The following is a 22,049-nucleotide window of genomic DNA, read 5'->3' on the forward strand; positions in this document are numbered from 1 at the left end:
TATTCTTGTCCGCAAAACGGACAAGAATAGGACATGTTATATTTTTTTGGCGGGGCCACGGAACGGAGCAACGGATGCGGACAGCACACGGAGTGCTGTCCGCATCTTTTGCGGCCCCATTGAAGTGAATGGGTCTGCACCCGAGCTGCAAAAACTGCGGCTTGGATGCGGACCACAACAACGGTCGTGTGCATGAGGCCTAAGGGCTCATTCACACGATCGTATGAACGGATCCGCACCCGTTGTGTAATTTTGCGGAAGGTCTGCAGGTCTATTCATTTCTATGGACCCTCAAAAGATGCGGACAGCACACCATGTGCTGTCCACATCTGTTATTCCGTACCGCGGCTCTGCAGAAAAGATAGAACATGTCCTATTCATGCGGACAAGAATAGGCATTTTCTATTATGGTTGCAGCCATGTGCGGTCCGCAAATTTCGGAATGCACATGGCCGGTATCCGTGTTTTGCGGATCCGCAAAGCACTACGGCCGTCTGAATGGGCCCCAACAAAGCTAGAACCAGCCCTGTACCTCACATGGATCCAGAGATCCCCCCATTCATTGCTCTGCTGGATTTATTTCAAACTGTCAGCTCAGGAGACGTGCACTTTCTCAGGGGCTGTGTCCTTTCTGCTGCAGCTGGAGGCAGTTGAAGGACGTAACTGAGCATGTGCGTCCATCTCAGTGTGAAGGACAGAGAAATTTAGAAAAATAACAAACAGCAGGTGGTGCTATACAGATAGATTGCATTGAATAACTCAGTGGCTATACTACATTTTTGCCTTGTATCTGAGGACATAAAACGGCCATAGGCAGTGCTGGTTGGAGCTTGATTATCATTAAATGAATGAAATAAAGGAGTGGTGAGTGCCATGGAGTTTTCTGTTTATATTGGATATTACATGGACTTATTATAAAAGAAAATAGGAGACAGGAGGCCGCGCCTCGTGTGTGGCTGTATAACAGTTGAATCTCACTATATATAAGAAGCGCTTACCATTTGTTGTTGTGATGAGACACCATTGTAGATAGCCTTGCTGGTATTTGCCCGTCCAGCATGCGGATCCTGTACTGCTGCCAAGGTCCTTTTCTCTGCCGCAGATGTGGCAATAGAAATAAAACTTAAAGCAATAAAAAGGGGGGATTTTGAACCTTTTGTAGCAGCGCTGTAAACAGGAGAATACGTGCCAGGTAATATTATTAAATAAGTGCCAGGTAATATTAAATAATATTTAATAATATTACCTGGCACGTATTCTCCTGTTTACAGCGCCGCTACAAAAGGTTCAAAATCCCCCCTTTTTATTGCTTTAGGCCTCATGCACACGACAGTAAAAAAAAATTTGCGGTCCGCAAAAAGGGGTTCCCTTGTTCCGTGATCCGTGTCCGTTTTTGTTTCCGTGTGTCTTCCTTTATTTTTGGAGGATCTCCAGACATGAAGGAAATTAAAAAAAAGTCAAGTTTGCCATGCAAATGATAGGAAAAAAACGGACGCGGATGACAATCTTGTGTGCATCCGTGTTTTTTCACGGACTCATTGACTTGAATGGGTCCGCGAACCGTTGTCCGTGAAAAAAATAGGACAGGTCCTATTTTTTTCACGGACTGGAAACACGGATCACGGACAACAAACGGTGCATTAGCAGAGTTTTCCACGGACCCATTGAAAGTCAATAGGTCCGCAGAAAATCACGGAAAACGGAACAACTGACACAACAACGGTCGTGTGCATGAGGCCTTATGGATTTTCTTTTGCCACTCACTAAGGCTACTTTCACACTGGCGTTTCTGGGTCCGCTTAGGAGATCCGTTCAGGGCGCTCACAAGCGGCCCAAAACGGATCAGTTAAGCCCCCAATGCATTCTGAATGGATAAGGATCCGCTCATAATGCATCAGTTTGGTTGCGTTTGGTCTCCGTTACGTTTTTTAGACGGTCGCTAAAATGCAGCTTGCAGCGTTTTGGCGCCCATCTGACTATGCGGAGCCAAACAAATCCGTCAAGACTTACAATGTAAGTCAATGGTGACGGATCCGTTTTTCACTGACACAATATGGTGCAATTGAAAACGGATCCGTTCCCCATTGACTTTCAATGTAAGTCAAGACGGATTCGTTTTGACTTACACTTTTTTTTAATGAATAATGCAAACTGATCCGTTAACGGATACAAGCGTTTGCATTATTCGTGCGGATCCGTCTGTGCAGATACAAGACGAATCCGCACCGAACGCAAGTGAAAGTAGCCTGAGTGGGCCTCATAGCTCCATGCTATTTGAAGCAGTGCCAATAGTTTTTTTCTTTTTTGGATACACTAACTTTTTAATTACATGTAATTACAAAACTATTCAGTGGTTTGAATATTTGCTGTAGAATATTTTTCATGGGACAACCCCCTTTAAGTAGGTAGCCTGCTGACCTGTCCCTTTAAGCACTACAGACCTAGCATTGTACAGACATAGTAAACAGAGACATGTTGGGCTTGCGTCCCTCACTTTATATGTACACATCACAGTATTTACACATTCAGGGCAGACATTGTGCGGCTGCCACAAAGTCATGGGAAGCCCTTGGCAGTTAGGACATTTCATAGGCACAAGGCAGATCTATTCACACACTAAACACAACATAAAATGTAGTACTGCATTATAAAAAGAAATATAACACAATAGAAAAACACATTAGTATAGAGTTGACCATTTAGATTGCGATAGTTACACCCGAACAGAAAAGCAATAAAGAAATCTTTGACTTTAAAGTGTATTTATCACCTAAAGACTCAGTGGAGTCGGCCATTTTCACGGGCTTAGGGATATCACTGATACAAAATGGCTGCCTCCATGAGAGATACACTTTAAAGTGAAAGGCAAAAAGAAGCAATAAATACCTCACAGGTTCAGCTATATACAAAAAGGACACCAAAGCATTGTCGCTAGGTTTGGAATCTGATTTACAAATGTTATCATGTGGACAGAGAACCATATTGCACATTTAAAAAAAAAAAATTTACACTCTTTTTGCTGCCTTTAAAACATCAGGAATGTGTTTCGATAGTAGAAGCAAATCTGTGATTTACAGTTTCAGTATGGCTAGGTTCACTTCTATTAAAAATCAATATCTACACTTTTCAATACATTTATGGCAATGAAATACCAGACAAACATATGCTAAAAAAAACATGATTTTGACATTTATCTGGGTAGTAAAAGTCCATGGACACATTAGATATATATATACATTAGGTGTAAATGTGGTATGAACCTAGCCTAAGAGATAACCCATCAGTATTGTGCAAGGTGTACCCTGCAACAAAGAGGTTAAAGGGCATCTGTCAGCAGTTTTGTACCTATGACACCGGCTGACCCGTTACATGTGCACTTGGCAGCTGAAGACATCTGTGTTGGACCCATGTTCATATATGTCCGCATTGCTGAGAAAAGTTTATTCTCTAAGTGACAGGTCATCATGCCTGGCCCTGTCAATCAAAGTGGAGAGGGCACAGCAGTTGCAGAGAGAGCTGAGCCTCTAGGTGTAATGGTAACACCCCCGTTGCTCCTAGAGGCTCATTTCCATATATTAAAACTTCACTTTTCTCAGTAATGCGGGCACATATGAACATGGGACCAATACAGATGCCTTCAGCTGCCCAGCGCACATGGAACAGGTCAGCCAGTGTCATAGGTACAAAACTGCTGACAGATGCCCTTTAAAGGCACACTGCACCAATGCTGTTAGGTACTCAAAGACCTACTTTGGCAAACAGGACTATGTGCCATTGAAATAACTGTATAACAAGAGTTTGCATAGGTAATATTAAAAAAGTAATAGGCGTATCATTTGGTATATGGCACAGATGTAAGTGGTTTAAGGCAAACAGATCACAGATCTCATCAGCTTTTGTAAGAAGGTCTTATAGCAGCTATAAAATCCTCTTTACATTATTAATGCACTTAAAGTAAATCAGTGGCTGGCCTCCATTATTGCATAATAACAGTAGATCAGCATTAAATAAAACATAGCACCCCTTCTTCCCGACACTTTGTACACCTAGAAATCAAATCATTAGCAAGTAATGACCATCATGTCAAATAAAATGACTTACCAAGATAACCCCTTTCTGTAATGAAGACGGCCCGGCGGTCAGATGTGCCCTGCAGCGGCCACTACAGGGGACATGAAGTATTACATGGCGCCCGTTTTATTGGACAACCATGTAATACATGGAAGGGTTGGATGAGTCAAGTTTGGAGCTGCTGAAACGTGGCAGCTTTCAACTGTGGCTTACAGTGGTGAGTCCCGAGCACAAGACCCCCTTAATGACGTCCACGAACAGGGGTTGTCCTAACAGGCTGACCCCTTTAATTCAATAGTTCACAAGGTAGCCTCAAATCAGAAACTCAAAATGAAATACCATTTCACAGAGCAAGTCACATATGCTTTAGAATTAAAATCCAGAAAGCAATAAAGTCTGTTGTCTGGCACATACCCAATCCAATGTGGTGCCATCTTCCTACAAAATTAAGCCTTACTTTTAAAAAAAACATACAAAAGATGAAATAACATTTCTAGGAATAGCTTTCGTTTTCATTCCAATTGGTGACCCATTGCTTTTTTTCAGTGTTCTCTTTTAATTTTCCGTCTTTGAATTGGCGCTCTTCTTTGGGGATCCGTATGGCGTGGTATCGCGGGACACTGTCATCGTACCTGGAACGTTTAAAAAATCCACACTGGAAAGAGAGAGAGAAGATTTGGGTCATTGTGAGGAAAGGAAGCGCGGTTCATTCAGGTTCAATGTGAACGGTGGACAATCTGGACATAAACATGAAAGCACAGGACCAAGCCCAAGGAGCTGTTAGAAGACGACAACACGGAGGGGAAATAAAATAAGATTTTGGATGCATTTTCATGTTAGAAACCTTTAAAAAATAAGACGGGTGCACTGTGATAAATTGTTAGTACTGAACACATAAATATAAAAAAATCTGTATGGTCATGTCCATATTTTCCAGGGGCGGACTGGGAACTGAAAGTGGCCCTGGAAAAAAAAACTAAAAGTAGCCCCACATTGTACGCGGGTCCAAAATGAAAGAAAGTGGGGCCACAGAACTAGGTGGGTTTAGCAATACTGTAGAGCAGCACAAAATACCGTCCCAGCAGAAACAAATAACACAGTGCAGCACAAAATACTGCCGCCCCCGCGGGGTCTCAGAATTTCCTGTGGAAAGGAAACACTAGTGTGCATGTGTGACCACTGCTCAGTTCACCGAGTACAGCGCTCAGCTATCAACAGCAGCTGTATGGAAGGGAATAAAGCAGTGGTCACGCATGCGCACTAATACTCCATTCACACAGGACTTTGGGTCCCCAATGAGGGTCCTAGAAATTGGACTCTCAGCGATCATACTTTTCTTATCTGACCTGAGCACAGGTGATAAGTATTGGTCATAGGCCAACCTCCATAGCGTCAGACTGACCCACCAAAGTACCAGAGGATCCTCCAGTGGGCCTAGGCTCTAATGCCATGGTCCAAGAGAAAAAAATAATATATTCGGAGCTGCCATTGGAGCCAATCACTTGGTCAATTTCTTTACATCAAAACCTATTAGACTTCATTGATGATGTGAGGGTTGGGCCTTGAGAACAACTTCCTCTGGTGTGCCCAAGGAATCCCAGTGTGACACTCAGGGGCGTAGCTAAATGCTCGTGGGCCCTGGTGCAAGAGTTCAGCTTGGGTCCCCCTTCCCTCAGTGCTTTACTGCAAGGGGCAGGGGAGCACATAGCCTTTATGCTGCCTGAGGCAAAAATTAAAACAGCAACCCCCCCCATGCCATATTCTTGACCTAACCCCTTCCCTTCAGCCAGAAGTGTAACATGAAGATTCTTGGCCCCAGTGCAAAATCTATGACAGAGCTCTACCAGCATGCACTTTCTATAATACTGGTGTTTTCTTATATGGCACAAGGGTCAGTCTCCTGGGCCCGGTAGCGACTGTTACCTCTGCACCCGCTACAACTACTCCCCTGGTGACACTGAACCCCTCTAAGACTGAAGCAGTGCAAAAGAAGAAGTGAATATGAGAGGCTTACCCTTTGCACGGTAGGACTTTTGCTAGCCACATGTATGCCGAACAAGTGTCCTCTTGCCATATGTTGGTCTATCTCAGCCTAGAAGTCAATGGCCGGTATATGCAAGGCCTACATCTAATGCATACAATTGACATAGTATCTCAACTACCTCTGCATCAAAAGGGTGAACCTACCCTAATGTAGCTTTATAAACCTTTCCAGGTCTCGGGAAAGCCAGCAGACAACTCCAATGGTTACTGTAATGGCTGCCATTAGTGACTGTCACCCAGTTGAAACCCAAACCGTCAAAAAAACAGGTAGATACAATATCATAGCATCTCATATTTCCCGGTGATATTTCGACTGAGAAATGTTCTTTAGGCTACATTCACAAGACCGTATGAATGGGTCCGCATCCATTCCGCAATTTTGCAGATCGGGTGCAGACTCATTCATTTCATTCGTTCGATGGCAAATATTATAGAGAAAGTCCTATTCTTGTTTTCGCGGACAAGGGCGCACACCCCCGGAAGTCACGAGGGTTAAGGTATTTTTGCGAGTAAGGATCTTTGTTAGAACACCGGCCCGGCATTCATCTTCATAGAACCATCTTCGTCCCAATTGAAAAAAAAAAGTTATGAATCTTCCCAGTCCACAGTGACCGGAGAGATAGAGAATAGTATGTAGTAATGTTTTAGTACTTTTTTCCATGCATGGACATGTTTTATATAGATATGCTTTAAGGATTATGCCGCCAGACCAGCCAAAGCAAGAAGAAGGAAAGGCAATTGAATGATTAATGAAAGTTTTCTGCAGCGAAAGCGATGTGTTATGCTTCATGGAAAACCTGCAGCCAATCCAAAACCCAAGAAAGCAGTGATTCAAATCGTCAATTACCAATCACAGGACGCTGATCAATACTACGCGTCAGATGTCAGCCTCTCTTTATCAGACGGCTGAGTGTGGATTTCAGCTTTGTGATAAGTGGCATCAAATTCATCTTGCTTACTTCTCTTGAAAAAGCCACACTACAAAGAATGAAGGTTACACATCGGATGATTGGTGATGATCGGAGGAAGGAATATGAAAGCAAATAAATAAAAAAAATCAGTAAGTCCTGTATCTCATGGAGAAGCAGGGGTCACAATGGTGAAGGTCTGCTCGGTGATGTCCCATATCTCCCAGCAGAGAAGGAAGAAGTCATTAACATTGAATAACTCCCCTTAAGTTGAAATCACACCTCCATGTTCCATACGTCTTATACGTTTCTATTACTTGCATGTGTCACGGCTGACCAACTGATTTCGGTGCAACTAGCCCGCAGTCGGGCTATGACATATGTGGCTAACACAGGCGTATAATAACGCCTGGAACATGGACATGTGAATCCGGATGTAATAAAAATCTTCAGGGGGTGATCTAGGGCATCGCTTGGGGGCTCACCTCCTAAGGATACTTTCACACTTGCGTCGAAAGTTTTCCGGTATTGAGCTCCGTCCTAGGGGCTCAATACCGGAAAAAGAACTGATCAGTTTTATCCTAATGCATTCTGAATGGAGAGCAATCCGTTCAGGATGCAATCAGTATGTCTTCAGTTCAGTCCTTTTACGGTATTTGGACGGAGAAAAAACCGCAGCACACTGCTTTTTTTATCTCCATCTCCGGCCAAAATTTCGGAACACTCGGCATTTTTTCTATTGGAATGTATTCGTTCCGCAATGACTGATCCGGTCTGCGCATGCGCAGACCTTTAAAAATGTAAAAATAAATAAATACCGGATCAGTTTTTCCGGATGACACCGGAGAGACGGAACTGGTATTGCAATGCATTTGTGAGACGGATCCGCATCCGGATCCGTCTACAAATGGTATCCATTTGCATACAGATTGCCGGATCCGTCAGGCAGTTTCGGCGACGGAACTGCCTGCCGGAATCCAGCAACGCAAGTGTGAAAGTACCCTAAACTCTACCAATGTGAGCTATATTTTCCAAATTAAGGAACAAATTATTTTCATGAATCTTTACCGCAGACCCTATCAACCAAATTATTAGTCAAAGTTTCTATAATAGCTAATTGATGATCGCTTAAAGCAACAGGCCAAAGCCCGAACTGCGTTGCTGCCAGGTTCTAATAATATTTCATGTTCATTAGGTGCGGAACTAAAATCTTACGAACACATCAATATCTACTCGTATACACAGATCAAGACAAAGCATTTTCATACGTGCTACTGACTAGTAGACTAAAGGTCCCTTTACTTTCCTCAATAGAGTAGATGATTGTCAGGAAGGAAGCATTCAGCGTGCTCGTCAGTGGAGGAGACCTCTGCTTATTACATGCCGTGATCTCCTCTATAGTATAGGAAGGAGCGATCACTAAGCCCATCACTCGTCCCCATACATAATCATTGTTTGCAGGCAGCAGAGGCTGTTTAGACGGCACATTTTACTGCTGGCAAACAGCGATTTAGGTGTTTGCATCAATGAGCTATTAGCCCCATCAACAAGTGTTTCGCTTGTTCATTGGGCAATTGGCGGCACCTTTACACTGGCAGATTATCAGGCAATGTAAAAAGGCCTTAAGTAGATATTGTAGATTGGTGTGGATCCACAGCACCTGATCCTTTGTGCCTGTAACTCCAAGCTTCAATCTCACATAAATATAACTTGTTAGGCCCCTTTCAGACAAGCAAGTTCCTTGCATCGGACTCGCAGCGTGAGTACGCCGCAGCTTCCGTCCTGACCTCCCAGCACTGATGGGGTCGCATAGCATTATATTGATTTATGATGCTTCGTAACTCTTAGAGTTCTGGAATGTATTGTATAACACTGACATAATGCTGTCACTGTTATCCAATACATTCCAGAACTGTAAGGGTTACATAGCATCCTAAATCAATATAATCCTACGCAACCCCGGCAGTGCTGGGAGGTCAGGACGGGAGCTACCGCACACTAACGCTGCGAGTCCAATGCGTGGAACTCGCTCATCTGAAAGGGGCCTTAGCCTTTTTAGCTTTATTGTGGCAGGACTGATGTAAGAGGCAAGATTGGCATCTAAACCGCCACAAATTGTCCAGCTTAGAGTAAACCGACAGGGACTATCAGAACAAATTTAGGATAACAATGCAAATGAGTTTTTAATAAATTTTAGTGATCATGATGAGGGTTAAGTAGCAGTATCAACTGAACTGTAATTTAAAGGGAACCTGTCACCGGGATTTTGGGTATAGAACTAAGGACATGGGTTGCTAGATGGCCACTAGCACATCTGCAATACCCAGTCTCCATAGCTCTGTGTGCTTTTATTGTGTATAAAAACCGATTTGATACATATGCAAATTAACCTAAGATGAGTCAGAGCTTGAAAATATGACTCTTCTCTGGTCACACAAGTAAAATATGACTCTTTTATGTTAATTTGCATATGTATCAAATCGTTTTTTTGACACAATAAAAGCACACAGAGCTATGGGGACTGTGTATTGCGGATGTGCTAGTGGCCATCTAGCAACCCATGTCCTTAGTTCTATACCCAAAATCCCGGTGACAGGTTCCCTTTAAGCCACACAGGACTCCCCCTTCACTTTCTAACCGTTTGCCGGGTGCAATATTCACTTATTTCCATGGTAACACTGACCTCGATGAACTGATGCAAACCCTTCTGAATGCCAAGCTATAGACCGGTTCAGTAAACCCTCAATGTGCAATTCAATAACCTTGTATGCTTTATACATTCAGTCCTTAGGCTGTAGATATAGCGGTATATATAAGTACCCAATAACTCACCTTCCATAGTATAAACACTAATAGGGCAAGCATTAGGATTCCTGCTAGTATAGCCACCAGCACAATCCACCAGGGTACTCCAGTATAATGCACCTGCGTCTTCTCTGGGAAAACTGTAACACGCACCTATATATATATAGAGAGAGATAAATATGGTAAGTGTTCTGTAACTATGGAATAGACCTCAAGTTACCATCACCCAAAATTAATTCCAAACCCATTTAAACTGAAAGTGGTATTCCCATTTGGACATTTATGGCATATGCACAGAATAGGCCATAAACATCTGACGGGTTGAGGTCTCACCTCTGGGACCCACTCCTATATGGAGAACAGGGGCCCCACCTTATGTTGCTGATGTGGCTCACGTGCGGCTGTCTCCATTCACATCTATGAGACTTCCAAAAATTCACTTGGCTATTTTTGGAAACTGTTGGCCTCATGAGAGATAAGCCACTACCAGGGTTGTTTCTTTCAGCACCTTATTTCCTTTTCCCTTTAGGAACACATGCAATCTCAGCTAATCCATGTGTGCAATAGCGGTCGGCCTAATACGCATTAGGCCGACAGCTATTAAAGGTGTAAGCCTTTGTCTTATATGGATGAGCATGGAAAATAGCTCTCCTCCAGAAGGAAGAGACCAGTCTCTCTAGCGCCAACTATAAGTTATTACACTGTATGTCCATGCCTGGCCCTTTAAAAGACTACCCACCAGCTCTCTACCTCCACAAAGAGAATCACTACTTTCTGACGGATGAGCCTGGACATGTTCATAGTCTGGGGGCAGTTTTACTAAATACTACTATATAGATAATCTATATCTATATCATTGCCCTGCAGTAAGCCCGACATAGGTTTATTCACCTGGTAAGCTTCATTTGTCCATTTAATGTTGTCGGCTGTTGTGTCCAGACTGATTGAGGCCTTCACAATTATGTCGAGATAGCTCATTTTGGAATATTCCTGTTAACAAAAGGTTAAAGAGCAAAAGTTGAACCAATGGAAGTCAATTAATCGAAGGACGTTAATGATGTCAGAACATTGCTGTGATGATACCTCAAGGAACGTGCTGTTCCATAACCTGGAGCGAATGTTAATGACAGCATTACTGTCCAGTCCTTGAAGGGGGCATCTAATGGTCACACACTTTGCATGAGTATTACAGTCCTGAAAAAAATGAGAAAAATATTAGCAAAGAATCATATGTATGAAATCAACATTGTAAGATTGTCATGTTCACAGTTACATAGCTTAGAGGGTCAGTAGGGAAGTGAAGTGGTCTACAGGCTCCAAAGTTACTGGTTCTCACTCATGTCTGTAGTCAAGTAGGTGGGACAATGGGAGAAAGGACATACTTCTCCTATGAGGACTGTTTGGGCTGCACACAAAGAAGGTGCTCTTCCCCCAACTTAATTCAACTCTGTGACCAAAAAATGTATTAGATAGGTGACGGATATCTAAATTAGGCTCTGTTCACACCAGTCTGGGCCTTCGTTGACCTTTCTGGTATTTTTTATGTCAAGCATTCGCAGCATTCAAAGCAGCGCATTCTCACATTTGTTTATATTGTCATAAGGACATATCAAAAGTTTAGATCTGTGGGGGTCAGAGCTCTAAGACCCCTTCAGATCTCTAGAATGAGGAGAGAGAAGCGCTTGCTTAGTGCGCTCTCTCTCCTCATTTCACAAGACGGGCCCATAGACTTTCTATTGAGTTCATCTCGCTGTCCTGCAGTGAGGAGAGAGAACGCGCTAAGCGAGCACTTCTCTCACCTCGTTCTAGAAATCGGTGGGGTCTCAGCATTCAGACCCCCACCAATTTAGACTTTTGATCTGCCCAGGGACAATTTAAATCAATGATGTTCAGAAAAGGTTCCACAGATGAACAGGTGGCCTAGGTTATGAGCAGGGGCGTAACTATAGGGGAAGCGGCTGCTTTGGAGCCCTGACCTAGAAGGGGTCCATCCAGGAGGATGAGGACTAAAAGATTATGTCAGGGCACCATCAACAGTATTACACAATGAAATTATATACAGTGACAGTATAGACAGTGTATAAAACGGATGCTGCCGGGCCTGGTCTGAAAGAGCGATCTTTACTAGCCACAGGAATGGGGGCTGCATGAAAGGAAGGGGTTGTGAAAAAATTACTGGGGGAGGGGGGCCCTATTCAAAAATTTGTTGTGAGGCCCAGTCATTTCTAGCTACGCCACTGGTTATGAGCCCCATTTACAAAGCAAATTGACGCATTGCCCCCCCCCCCCATCCCCATCAGTGATACATATACTACTATGAGCAAATCAATAAGACATGTCATTAGAGTCAAATTGTTGAGCTGCAGCCCTAATGCCAATGCAGGGCCATTGAATTAGCAAGGTGAATCTTTGGTGTTAGAGAAGGCTTCTAGATTCTTCCATTATAACCCTAAAAAAACACATTTTACCTTATATACAGACTAAAGCAAAGACTGAGAAAGGATTCTCCAACTGTAAAAAACGACCTGTACAAAAGTCCAGACACATAAGAAGAACGCGTTACCAAATCTTACCAGTGTCATGTACTTCCTTTCTGAGAAGAATGAAAAAGATTTGCCATCCGGATCAGATTGTTTTTCTCCTATTTCACGTCTGTTTCGACTTTTACCAGACTCCTGTCACAAAAGAGAAAACTGAGTAAAATACCACAATGTCACAGGAACAAAAATTCTATAATTTAATAGTGATTTCTGTCACTAGGTTCACAAATTCTGTGGATTTTCATATGTAGACCATAACCATCTTTAATACAATATTGCAGATACAAAGACCTGGCAGAGGAGTTTGCTGCCCTTTACACATATCTCAATGCCCTGGCTATGACAAAGTGGCTGGTTGTCAACCATTCTGGAATGCAATACCATGGTCAGTCTGGACAAACTGCTGCTATATTTTAAGCCATAGATGTGCTAATAGGTTCCCAGATGGGACGTAGCTATAGGTTGCTATTGGGCCCAGAAGCCTGCGGAACCCAAAGACCCTTTTGCCGCATAAGAAGAGACCGACATTATAGAAAGTGCATGCTGGTCAAGATACACCTCTGGCTGGAGGGAAGAGGTTAGCTCAAGAATTTGGCATGGGCGGAGGGGGGCCCCTGACCACAAATCACTGAGGAAAGGGGGCCCAAACTGAACTCTTGTACCAGGGCCCTGTTGTGCATTTTCATACGTATACAATATTATCTAATGACATAATAAACCAAATGAATGCTCATTGCCTTTAAGAATGAAATCAGCCTGAACGATAGTTCTATTATGTGGCTGAGGAAGCCAAGATGAGTTCATGGTAAGTTCAGTTTGTATAAAAAAAAATAATTGTGAACATGAACAGACATTATATTTTTTAAGTTATTACAAAAGATATGGGTTTATCTATGGGGAGTACACCAGCTTCCTCAGACATGTCTGTCTGAAGGGAACAAGGTTGCTTCATGGATAAGCCATGATGTGATAAGAATTCATATCCTTGAGGCACACCTGCTGTATGAGGTTCAATTTATATATTCATAATTATATTATATATATCTCTGTATGGTATATTTAGTTTACAACATATTTTAACCAATAATTCATATAATGTGTTGTCTATGTGTAACAATGTATCGATTTTTATATATATATATTATACCATGTATTTATCATTTAGAATGTATTCTGTAGAAGGTACAGAAACATTGAAGTAAGTTTCTGTTAATTGGATTTCTGATAAAAGTTAATATATTTCAAAAAGATAAGAGAAGACAGTGACTCCAACAAGTCCAGGATATAGGTAATTAAAAGTGTCAGGAAAAGACCTTCCTCAATGATGTATATTAAAAAGGTTAAGAAGGTCATGTGAGCGTATTATTAGATATTTAGTTTAAAGTTGTGATGTTCATCTGCAGTACCACAGTGCCACCTGGAGGCAGATGGACAATATTATATTATTTTATCATTTGTTTTATGTCATATCAAGAGTTAATATGACATCATGGTGTTATTAGCATGTGAATACACCCACCTTACCTGATTGGAAATCTCTAATCTAAAAGGGGATGATTCTTAGATAAGGGGGGGAATAATTACTCGTGTGCGGAGCAGCAAGATAGATCCATTGATCCATCCATTCATTCAATCTAGACCAAAAGAAACTCAAAAGGAAACTTTACCAGAAGAAACTTGGATTATTTTTTGGATTACTAGGAAAGTTCTTGAGAACTGGTCCCATCTGAACTCTAAGGCTACTTTCACACCTGCGTTCGATCGGATCCGTTTTGAACGGATCCGCTCATATTAATGCAGACGGTGGCTCCGTTCAGAACGGATCCGTCTGCATTAGAACTTAGAAAAATTTTCTAAGTCTGAAAGTAGCCTGAGCGGATCCGTTCCGACTTTACATTGAAAGTCAATGGGGGACGGATCCGCTTGAAGATTGAGCCATATGGTGTCATCTTCAAGCGGATCAATCCCCATTGACTTACATTGTAAGTCGGAACGGATCCGCTCGCCTCCGCACGGCCAGGCGGACACCCGAACGCTGCTTGCAGCGTTCAGGTGTCCGCTCACTGAGCGGAGCGGAGGCTGAGCGCTGGCAGGCGGATGCATTCTCAGTGGATCCGCCTCCACTGAGAATGCATTAGGGCCAGACGGCTGCGTTCAGGGCCGCTTGTGAGCCCCTTCAAACGGAGCTCACGAGCGGACACCTGAACGCAGGTGTGAAAGGAGCCTTAGTCTACCTTTGACCCGGTAACGTATATTTGTGTTTATGTGATATTAATAAGATATTTCTCTCTGTATATAGCCAAGATTCCCCATACTGTGGGAATCTATAGTGTTAGGCGCCTCCAAAATGCTGATTATTCTCTTAGCAAAGATGCATATTGTTAATGGAAGATCTGACATTATTTGAAAAAGAGGACTAAACCCTTTGGAAAGTTATTTTCCATAGTCTGATTGCCGAGTTGAATATTTTATCATATTAAGATCATATATTTTTGATTGGTCATAGGAAAACAGAGTCAAGGGATAACAGTTATTTTCCTGTATAATCCGTGTTTTATTGTTATAGCCTGTTTGATAAACAGAAGATCCTTAGTTTCTCTTGGTATAGGAGTCTGTTTGTTAAAGGTATGACACTAATTGTCATAAATCACTAAATCATACTGTGCTGGTGAGATAGGGGTGTGTTAGCACCACCGTGTGGTACATTTTGGGTGTTATTTTGTAACTTCATCATTTGTTTTGCAATTGTATTGATTTTATATTCTTTGTTTTATAATAAACGATATATATATATTTTTGCATATACAATTGTCCCTTTGTTTCACTGCTTGCATAAATCAAATTTAGATACTTGATAAAAAGAACTTAGAGGTGTTTTATGCCCGCCTGAAGGATCATATAATTTTTTTTGATCCCCTCTTTTATATGAAGATTCTTTTTATATAGAAGATATATGACAGCCCATGAGCCTTTAGTTACGCCCCTGGGTCCCAGCTATGGGGCCTAGCAGCTAAGGGCCCCTCTCTATTTATAGGTGAGGTAGAATTAGTGTTAGATCACTGGGAGGCACACGAGGCCTCAGTCCGAGTTCTGGCCACTAACTGATTGTCAATAAACGCGCAATTTTGCCCCCACAGTTTTGTTGGTAAAAACTGTTTAACTGCATTTAAATCCTGTTCTTTTCTTGTTACAAGCAATACACTTTTATAAGTCATTTTCTCCTGCAATTGACATGTATATATTTAGATTCCCTCTAAGACAGGTCAGAAATAACATACCAGCAATTTCAGTTTGTTAATTTCAGAAAATGGTTGGCATGCGACTTTCTCCAGTCCCTTGGAGTCTATTTTTACAATGTAGAGAAGCCATTTTCCATTGCTGATTTCTTTTGGCCACTCAATTTCTAAAAATGCCGTGCCCAGGGACTTAAGAGGCCGTCCAAAATTAGTGACCTAAAAAAAACAAAAAAACAAAAACACATACAGAGAAATTATAAAATGCAAAGAAAACTGAAAATGTAAGCAGCATGTCCAGTTGTTTACTGGAAAGACCCAGCGTGTGAGACATTATAGACAGCATGACATCAAATCATAGTATATCCTCTGTTGTGGTTGAATATAAAGAACAGATAATAAACTAAATCCACAGTAGGATATATTTAGGTGCTTGCATTATCATGGTATGTCTGCAGAGGGCGCTCTAATCTTGATATTAAAATCAAGATGTCTATGTCACCGAGCTCAACACTCACTGTGAAGTTAACGTTAACCAAGCTTCCAACTTCATCTTCTGTTTTCATGGCGCTTTCTCCAAGGACTTTACCTCCAAAGTACACCTGAGAAGGATCCGCAATCCTAGCAAACAAAAAACATACATCTACATTACACATACAGTGCAGCTATTAGGCCTCATGCACACCACTGTGCCGTTTTTTTTGCGGTCCGCAAATCGAGGATCCGCAAAAAATGGAAGCCGCCCGTGTGTCTTCTGCAATTTGCGGAACGGAACGGACGGCCCATTGTAGAAATGTCTATTCTTGTCTGCAAAACAGACAAGAATAGGACATGCTGAATTTTTTTTCGGGGCCTCGGAACGGAGCAACGGATGCGGACAGCACACGGAGTGCTGTCCACATCTTTCCTAGCCACATCTTTCCAACCAGGGCTTTGGGCTACTTGTGTTTTCTTTGAGGGTTTTTTTTTTTTTGGACCATTATGTATTTTCAGGTGACATTGATACATGAATTTTTAGGTGGTGACACATAGACGTACCCAGATACAGAGAGAAGAAGTTCAACCACAACTCGAGCCTTAGCAACAGCAGGTCCTAGATCCGCTTGAGAGCTTGTTCTGTAAGGTTATATGAAATAAATATATCATTTTCTCTAATGGACTAATATTAGTCCATTGGTAATTATTATAATTAATAATTCGTGTCTGACCAGGGTCATGATTACCACTGTAGACATTATGACAAAATAGCCTAAAACAGACATGAAGCACATGAGATGTTAGCATTATTCATTGTACTAGATGGATATAAGTACACTGGGACAAAATATTAATGACCCTATAGATGACTTAAACATAGACCTACACCAGATTCTATACCAACTATTGGTTGACTGACTTTGAGACAGAACTTTATGCCAAAGTTGTGGCACAAGTTTGGCGCAAAATGGTGCATATTAGACCGTGCCTCTTTCACACTAATTCACACCCCTTTCATGACAAGAAACACAGCCTCATCAGGCTAGGTGAATATTATTTCTCTAAATCTAGATGCACCACATTTTGGCACAATTTATGCCAAAATCTAGGTGCACTCAAATAAATGTGGGCCAATATGTTTTGCTTTAAAGCCATTACCCCATTAAGTACACATAATGAAGTAGCTGGCATACCTGAAACATGGCCTAGAAGAAGAAGGGTGCAATCATTTGGAATTAAGTGGTTTGGCTGTTTTTGTATTGACTCATTTCAAGGATATTTTCCAGTAAAGATAAACCAACTTACCAACCAACTCACAATTCTGTTTGCTAATCCAGAATTTTGAAGTTGGCAAATTGAACCTAACAGTTTGGGCAAATTGGAGTCCAACAGGTTCACATCACCGTTTCATTTTCCGTTCTTCTGATCCAAACGGATCCTTTATTTTGAGCATCCGTTATGCTCATTTTTCATCCATTATAGCCATTTCCACCTGAGATCCGTTATTTTAGAAAAAGTAGGAAAAAGCACAAATGTTTTCTGTTCTTCTGATCGATCAGAAGAACAGAAAAAGAAACGGTAATGTGATCCTATCCTAACTCAACACCATTTCACCAGTAACTGAAGAACATTGATTATTACAGATCAAGCTTTAGTACACTCTTATTTTTTGCCTTAGCATATCAATACCATTTCTGAACTAAATTAGTTTTTGAGATCACATACGTTTCCAAAATGAGAGGAATCTGCAGTTCCTTGGTGTCAACCGCTATTCCACTAGTGCTCAAAATGAGAAAGAATGTCACCTGGAGAAAAATAATGCATCATTACACATCTGCATATCTGTAAAGGCATTCCAAAATTTTGACCCCCTGATCCTAATTTTATCATATGTGGTCTAATGAATACAAAAGGCACTCAGGCACTGCATTACTTACATTGGAACCTCTTTTGAAAGGATTTCCAAGCTCGCACTCCACTTTGGATCCATTTTGGTTGGATGAACAGAAAAAATTTCGCTCCTGTGTTTTCATGAGAGAATACATTGTTATTCCAGAAATGGTGTCTATTATTTACTAGTTGCCAATTAATGGTTTTATTACTTACAGAACTTTTAGCGGAGTCTTTGAATGACGAGAATGATAAGGTGGGTGGTAGATCTGCAACAAGTCTCGCTTCATGGGCGTCGTCACCATCCTTTTTAGGGTTGTTTGGATCTGAGGGTTTGTTTGTCACTGTGATTTCGAGAGCGATATCTTTCTGATTTTGAAGTGCCAAAACTGGAACACCGTTCTCACTGTGTTGTGGAATGGAATAACAGCAATCAGTACAAGCAGAGGCCATTTTTGTAATCTGAGCAAATATTTAGTCTTGAGTTAAGTATAAACTGAATTGTACATGGTTATTTTTATTTAAAGCATACCTCCAGTGAAAACCAGAAAGACTCAGTGATCTTGGACCTTATGTTCAGTACCTGTGTAAAGTCTTTCAGTTCAAAGCTCAGCTGTTTGTGCTGTAGATCACTCCTTAATTCACTAACTAGAAATTATCATTGTCTGCCTTGCTCCTTTACAACCCTGCTAGCTCACGTAACATGTTAGTGCATTCCCACAAACAGTTTGTGCTTTACTGCTGAGGCTGCTATAATCACATGGCTTTATTAACTAGCAACTTCTCTGTACGGATACACAAACAGCTTTTAATCCCTTTTTTGAATATGATATTTATGATCTATGTATCTATCTAGCTATCCATCTATCCATCTAATGTATCTATGCCATAACAGGGAGGAGGTAAAGGGCTGCAGTAATACAGTAATTTAGTTTAGTCTCACACTACCACAATAAAAACATTAATTGTAGAGTAAAAAGCCTTTTACATTCTGGTGTGTATGTTAGGTGGTTTTAAGTGAATTTCTGGAGGTATGCTTTAAAGGGGTAGTCCAGGATTTTATCTAAATATACCTCTAGTCAGCGAGACCTGTAAGGAGAAACATACTTACCTAATCCCCACTGCTTGTTTCTGGTTCCCGGGCTGCCTGCAATACACTTCTGTTCTTCATCTATCAACATCTGCACGGATGGGCTCACACGTGCCGCTGCAGCCAATGACTGGCCTCAGCAGTGATGTGTCCCCAAGCGGCACATCAATGCTGAGTCACGTTGACAGATCGTGACCAGTAGTGCAGTGCAGACAGCCCTGGAGTCAGAACCGAGCAGCAGGGCACAGGTAAGGGCTTGTTCACATCACCGTTGTGGATTCTGTTATTGTTTTCCGTTATAACATGGTTATAACGGAAAATAACAGAATCCATAAGACGGAAGTCAAAACGGAAACCTATAAGAGGCATTCCGTTTTGATCCACCATAATACAAGTCTATGGGCAGCATAACGGATCTGTCCTGGTTTCCATTATGCAGGAATCCAGTCCTGCATAACGGAAACCAGGACAGATCCGTTGTGCTGCCCATGGACTTGTATTATGATGGAATGCAAAACGGAAGCCTTTAAAAGGCATTCGGTTTTGATCCGTCATAATAGAAGTCTATGGGCAATCCTAACGGTCGACAGGACTTTGTTTTCCGTCTTGTATAATGCAAACCAGACGGATCCGTTATGATTGCCCATAGACTTCTATTATGACGGATCAAAACGGAATGCCTTTTAAAGGCTTCCGTTTTGACCTCCGTCTAAAGGATTCCATTATTTTCCATTATAACCATGTTATAATGAAAAACAAAAACTGAATCTATAGCGGTGATGAGAACAAGCCCTAAGTATGTGTTTCTCCCACTGGGAGTGGGGGTTTAAAAAAAAACTAAACTGAAAAACCCTTTTAACTTTTTTGTTTTCTACAATATAAAAGGAAATAAAATATAGGTGCCTCAATGGTTTGTTTAATACAATGGTTATCCAGTGGCTGCCAGAAAGGATGTGCCTTGCTAATATACACTATATATACACTATATATACACACTATGATTTTGTCTTCCTCCACCAATTGCAAGGCTTACAGACAGAGGATGAAGAGTCTGGTGGTGTGGGGCTTAGGAAGGGCATGTCCCATACGTTGGATCCAAGAAGTGGTTTCCTATAGGCAGTTGCAATGGGCCTCTATGTATTAACATAGGAGAGCACTTCCTGGATGACATTCAAGGTCATGCTCTTTAATGTCTTCACCACTGCTACCCCCTTCTCCTCAACCAGAAGGATTCAGGAGGGAAACATAACAATATAGAACCCCTGACCTGATAGCTGCCCCTGGGCAGTAGTCAGGCTTTGATGATAAACCAGATATTCAGATAAGAATATGTTACCTCTTCAGCTCTGTGTAGGAGTCTGGTCCATCCTTAGTGAGAAATTTGTAAGAGATCTTCATATTGCTGTTGCAGACATTGTCTTCTCCACATCCTTCTTTCAAAAACTGAACCTGTAAAAGTTAAGATTAGATTTTGCTATTAATGCTCAAATAAACGTAAAAAAAATTAATTAGCAATGGTTCAACTTAGTGTTACAGGTGATCATTACAATTTAATGTGCGCGTCAAAACAAGTATACTCACATCACTTACATGGTGAGTAGTCAATATATTTGGTCTGTATAGGGGGCTATGAAGATTTATAGACGGGTGCTCTTTAAATGCTAAATATAAATGGTTCTAAATGAAGTACCGTAATGGCATAACTACTATAATCTGTAATCTGGGCTGCAGCCACCTCTGTGTTTTATGGGAGACCCTCATACACATTAGATGGTTGACCAGTCCTGCAGACATTAGTGGGTTCATCCAACATGTTATCTACTGTACCTCTGCAGTAACTTTTTTGGGCTCATTTGCGTTCTGGATTGGCATAAGTTCTGGCAGTGAAGTGCTCTGCCTCTTCTTCCGCCGGACATTTTTGATATCTACTGTAACAGACACAGGAATCTGTCGCAGTCTGTCCTTAATGTTATCCTATTAGAGGGAGAAAATCATATTGTCAGTTCTATGTGCACAGCATAAAGTCATTTATACATTTAGAGAATCACATTTAATATTGTTGCAAAATTAAAATCATAAAACAATAAAGGTAATTTAAAGGACTTGTGTCATAGACTACTTCTAACTCAAGTTTATTTTTATCAATTACTTTAACTCCTATTCCAACTTGTATTGTTTTTTTTTGTTTTTTTTATTTACCTCATTTGCAGTTTTCTCTTATCCCCCATGCTTGAATCCTACTACCTGGCTTGTCATGCGTCTGCTGTACCATCATGCCTTAGGGCAGTGAGATACGGTATGTCCTGACATCAGCAGATCATGTGACACTAACCACGTCACTTGTTCTTACCAATGATGCTTCCCACGTCCTACATTACAAGGCTCCAATGCAGGACGTAGCCTACAGCAACTGAATATCAAAACAGATTTGCCAAACGTTCAGTAGTAGGCTAATAACTAGTAACAGGAGACTAATAACTAGTAATAATTAGCAACTAACCCAATAATAGTTTTCTAGTATGAATTTGTAACATCATTTATCTTGGCACCTAGCACCATTCTAGCCCTCTCCTCACCACGTCGAAGAAAGTAGTAGGTAGAAAACTAGAAAGGGCAGTACAGGGAGTGTTAATGGGTGAGCTTAAAAATATAGAAGTAACACCTATCTAGACAAGGTAGTCCATTTACCTGTAGGTGGAGAATGGTGTCAGAACATTTCACTTGATTTTGCGTTCTGAGTTCCATTGTGTTTGTTACTGGTCCTGAGAAATTGCCAATCCTGGAGGACAGGCCTAGGCTCTGTCTTACACTTTCAACTTCAAGGGTGTAAGCGAGAGCTAAGAAGTAAATGTTTGAAAACATTTATAAGATCTTACAAAGCAGCTTTTGAAGAATTATTGAAACAATAACATATGTGAAAGGCACTTACTTAATCTTGGATTGTAGTCTTTAGGCTGCGCTGTATACGACAAACAGACCTCCACCGTCAAAC

At 41.4% G+C, this 22,049-nt stretch overlaps 1 protein-coding gene across 2 annotated transcripts in view; it reads right to left on the reverse strand.

The window, feature by feature from the left end:
* Positions 1 to 3,599: 3,599 nt before the first annotated feature.
* ITGA6 (integrin subunit alpha 6) overlaps positions 3,600 to 22,049 on the reverse strand; it is a 74,133-nt gene continuing 55,683 nt past the window's right edge. Inside the window, exons 11-26 of one of the 2 annotated variants that reach the window (XM_044302969.1) lie at positions 21,987 to 22,048; positions 21,746 to 21,894; positions 20,885 to 21,031; positions 20,394 to 20,506; positions 18,184 to 18,373; positions 18,015 to 18,098; positions 17,803 to 17,882; positions 16,639 to 16,716; positions 16,119 to 16,221; positions 15,646 to 15,819; positions 12,401 to 12,502; positions 10,911 to 11,021; positions 10,719 to 10,817; positions 9,855 to 9,980; positions 6,962 to 7,092; positions 4,589 to 4,726 (exon numbers count right to left, since the gene is read on the reverse strand). In XM_044302969.1, the coding sequence (XP_044158904.1) occupies positions 6,985 to 7,092; positions 9,855 to 9,980; positions 10,719 to 10,817; positions 10,911 to 11,021; positions 12,401 to 12,502; positions 15,646 to 15,819; positions 16,119 to 16,221; positions 16,639 to 16,716; positions 17,803 to 17,882; positions 18,015 to 18,098; positions 18,184 to 18,373; positions 20,394 to 20,506; positions 20,885 to 21,031; positions 21,746 to 21,894; positions 21,987 to 22,048 (1,726 nt within the window). In that variant the 3' untranslated portion in view covers positions 4,589 to 4,726; positions 6,962 to 6,984. Of the gene's footprint in view, positions 4,727 to 6,961; positions 7,093 to 9,854; positions 9,981 to 10,718; positions 10,818 to 10,910; positions 11,022 to 12,400; positions 12,503 to 15,645; positions 15,820 to 16,118; positions 16,222 to 16,638; positions 16,717 to 17,802; positions 17,883 to 18,014; positions 18,099 to 18,183; positions 18,374 to 20,393; positions 20,507 to 20,884; positions 21,032 to 21,745; positions 21,895 to 21,986; position 22,049 lie in introns of both variants that reach the window. The other variant, XM_044302968.1, reaches the window with a different exon arrangement.

This window comes from Bufo gargarizans, chromosome 8 (assembly GCF_014858855.1).
Source record: "Bufo gargarizans isolate SCDJY-AF-19 chromosome 8, ASM1485885v1, whole genome shotgun sequence".
Lineage (NCBI taxonomy): Eukaryota > Metazoa > Chordata > Amphibia > Anura > Bufonidae > Bufo > Bufo gargarizans.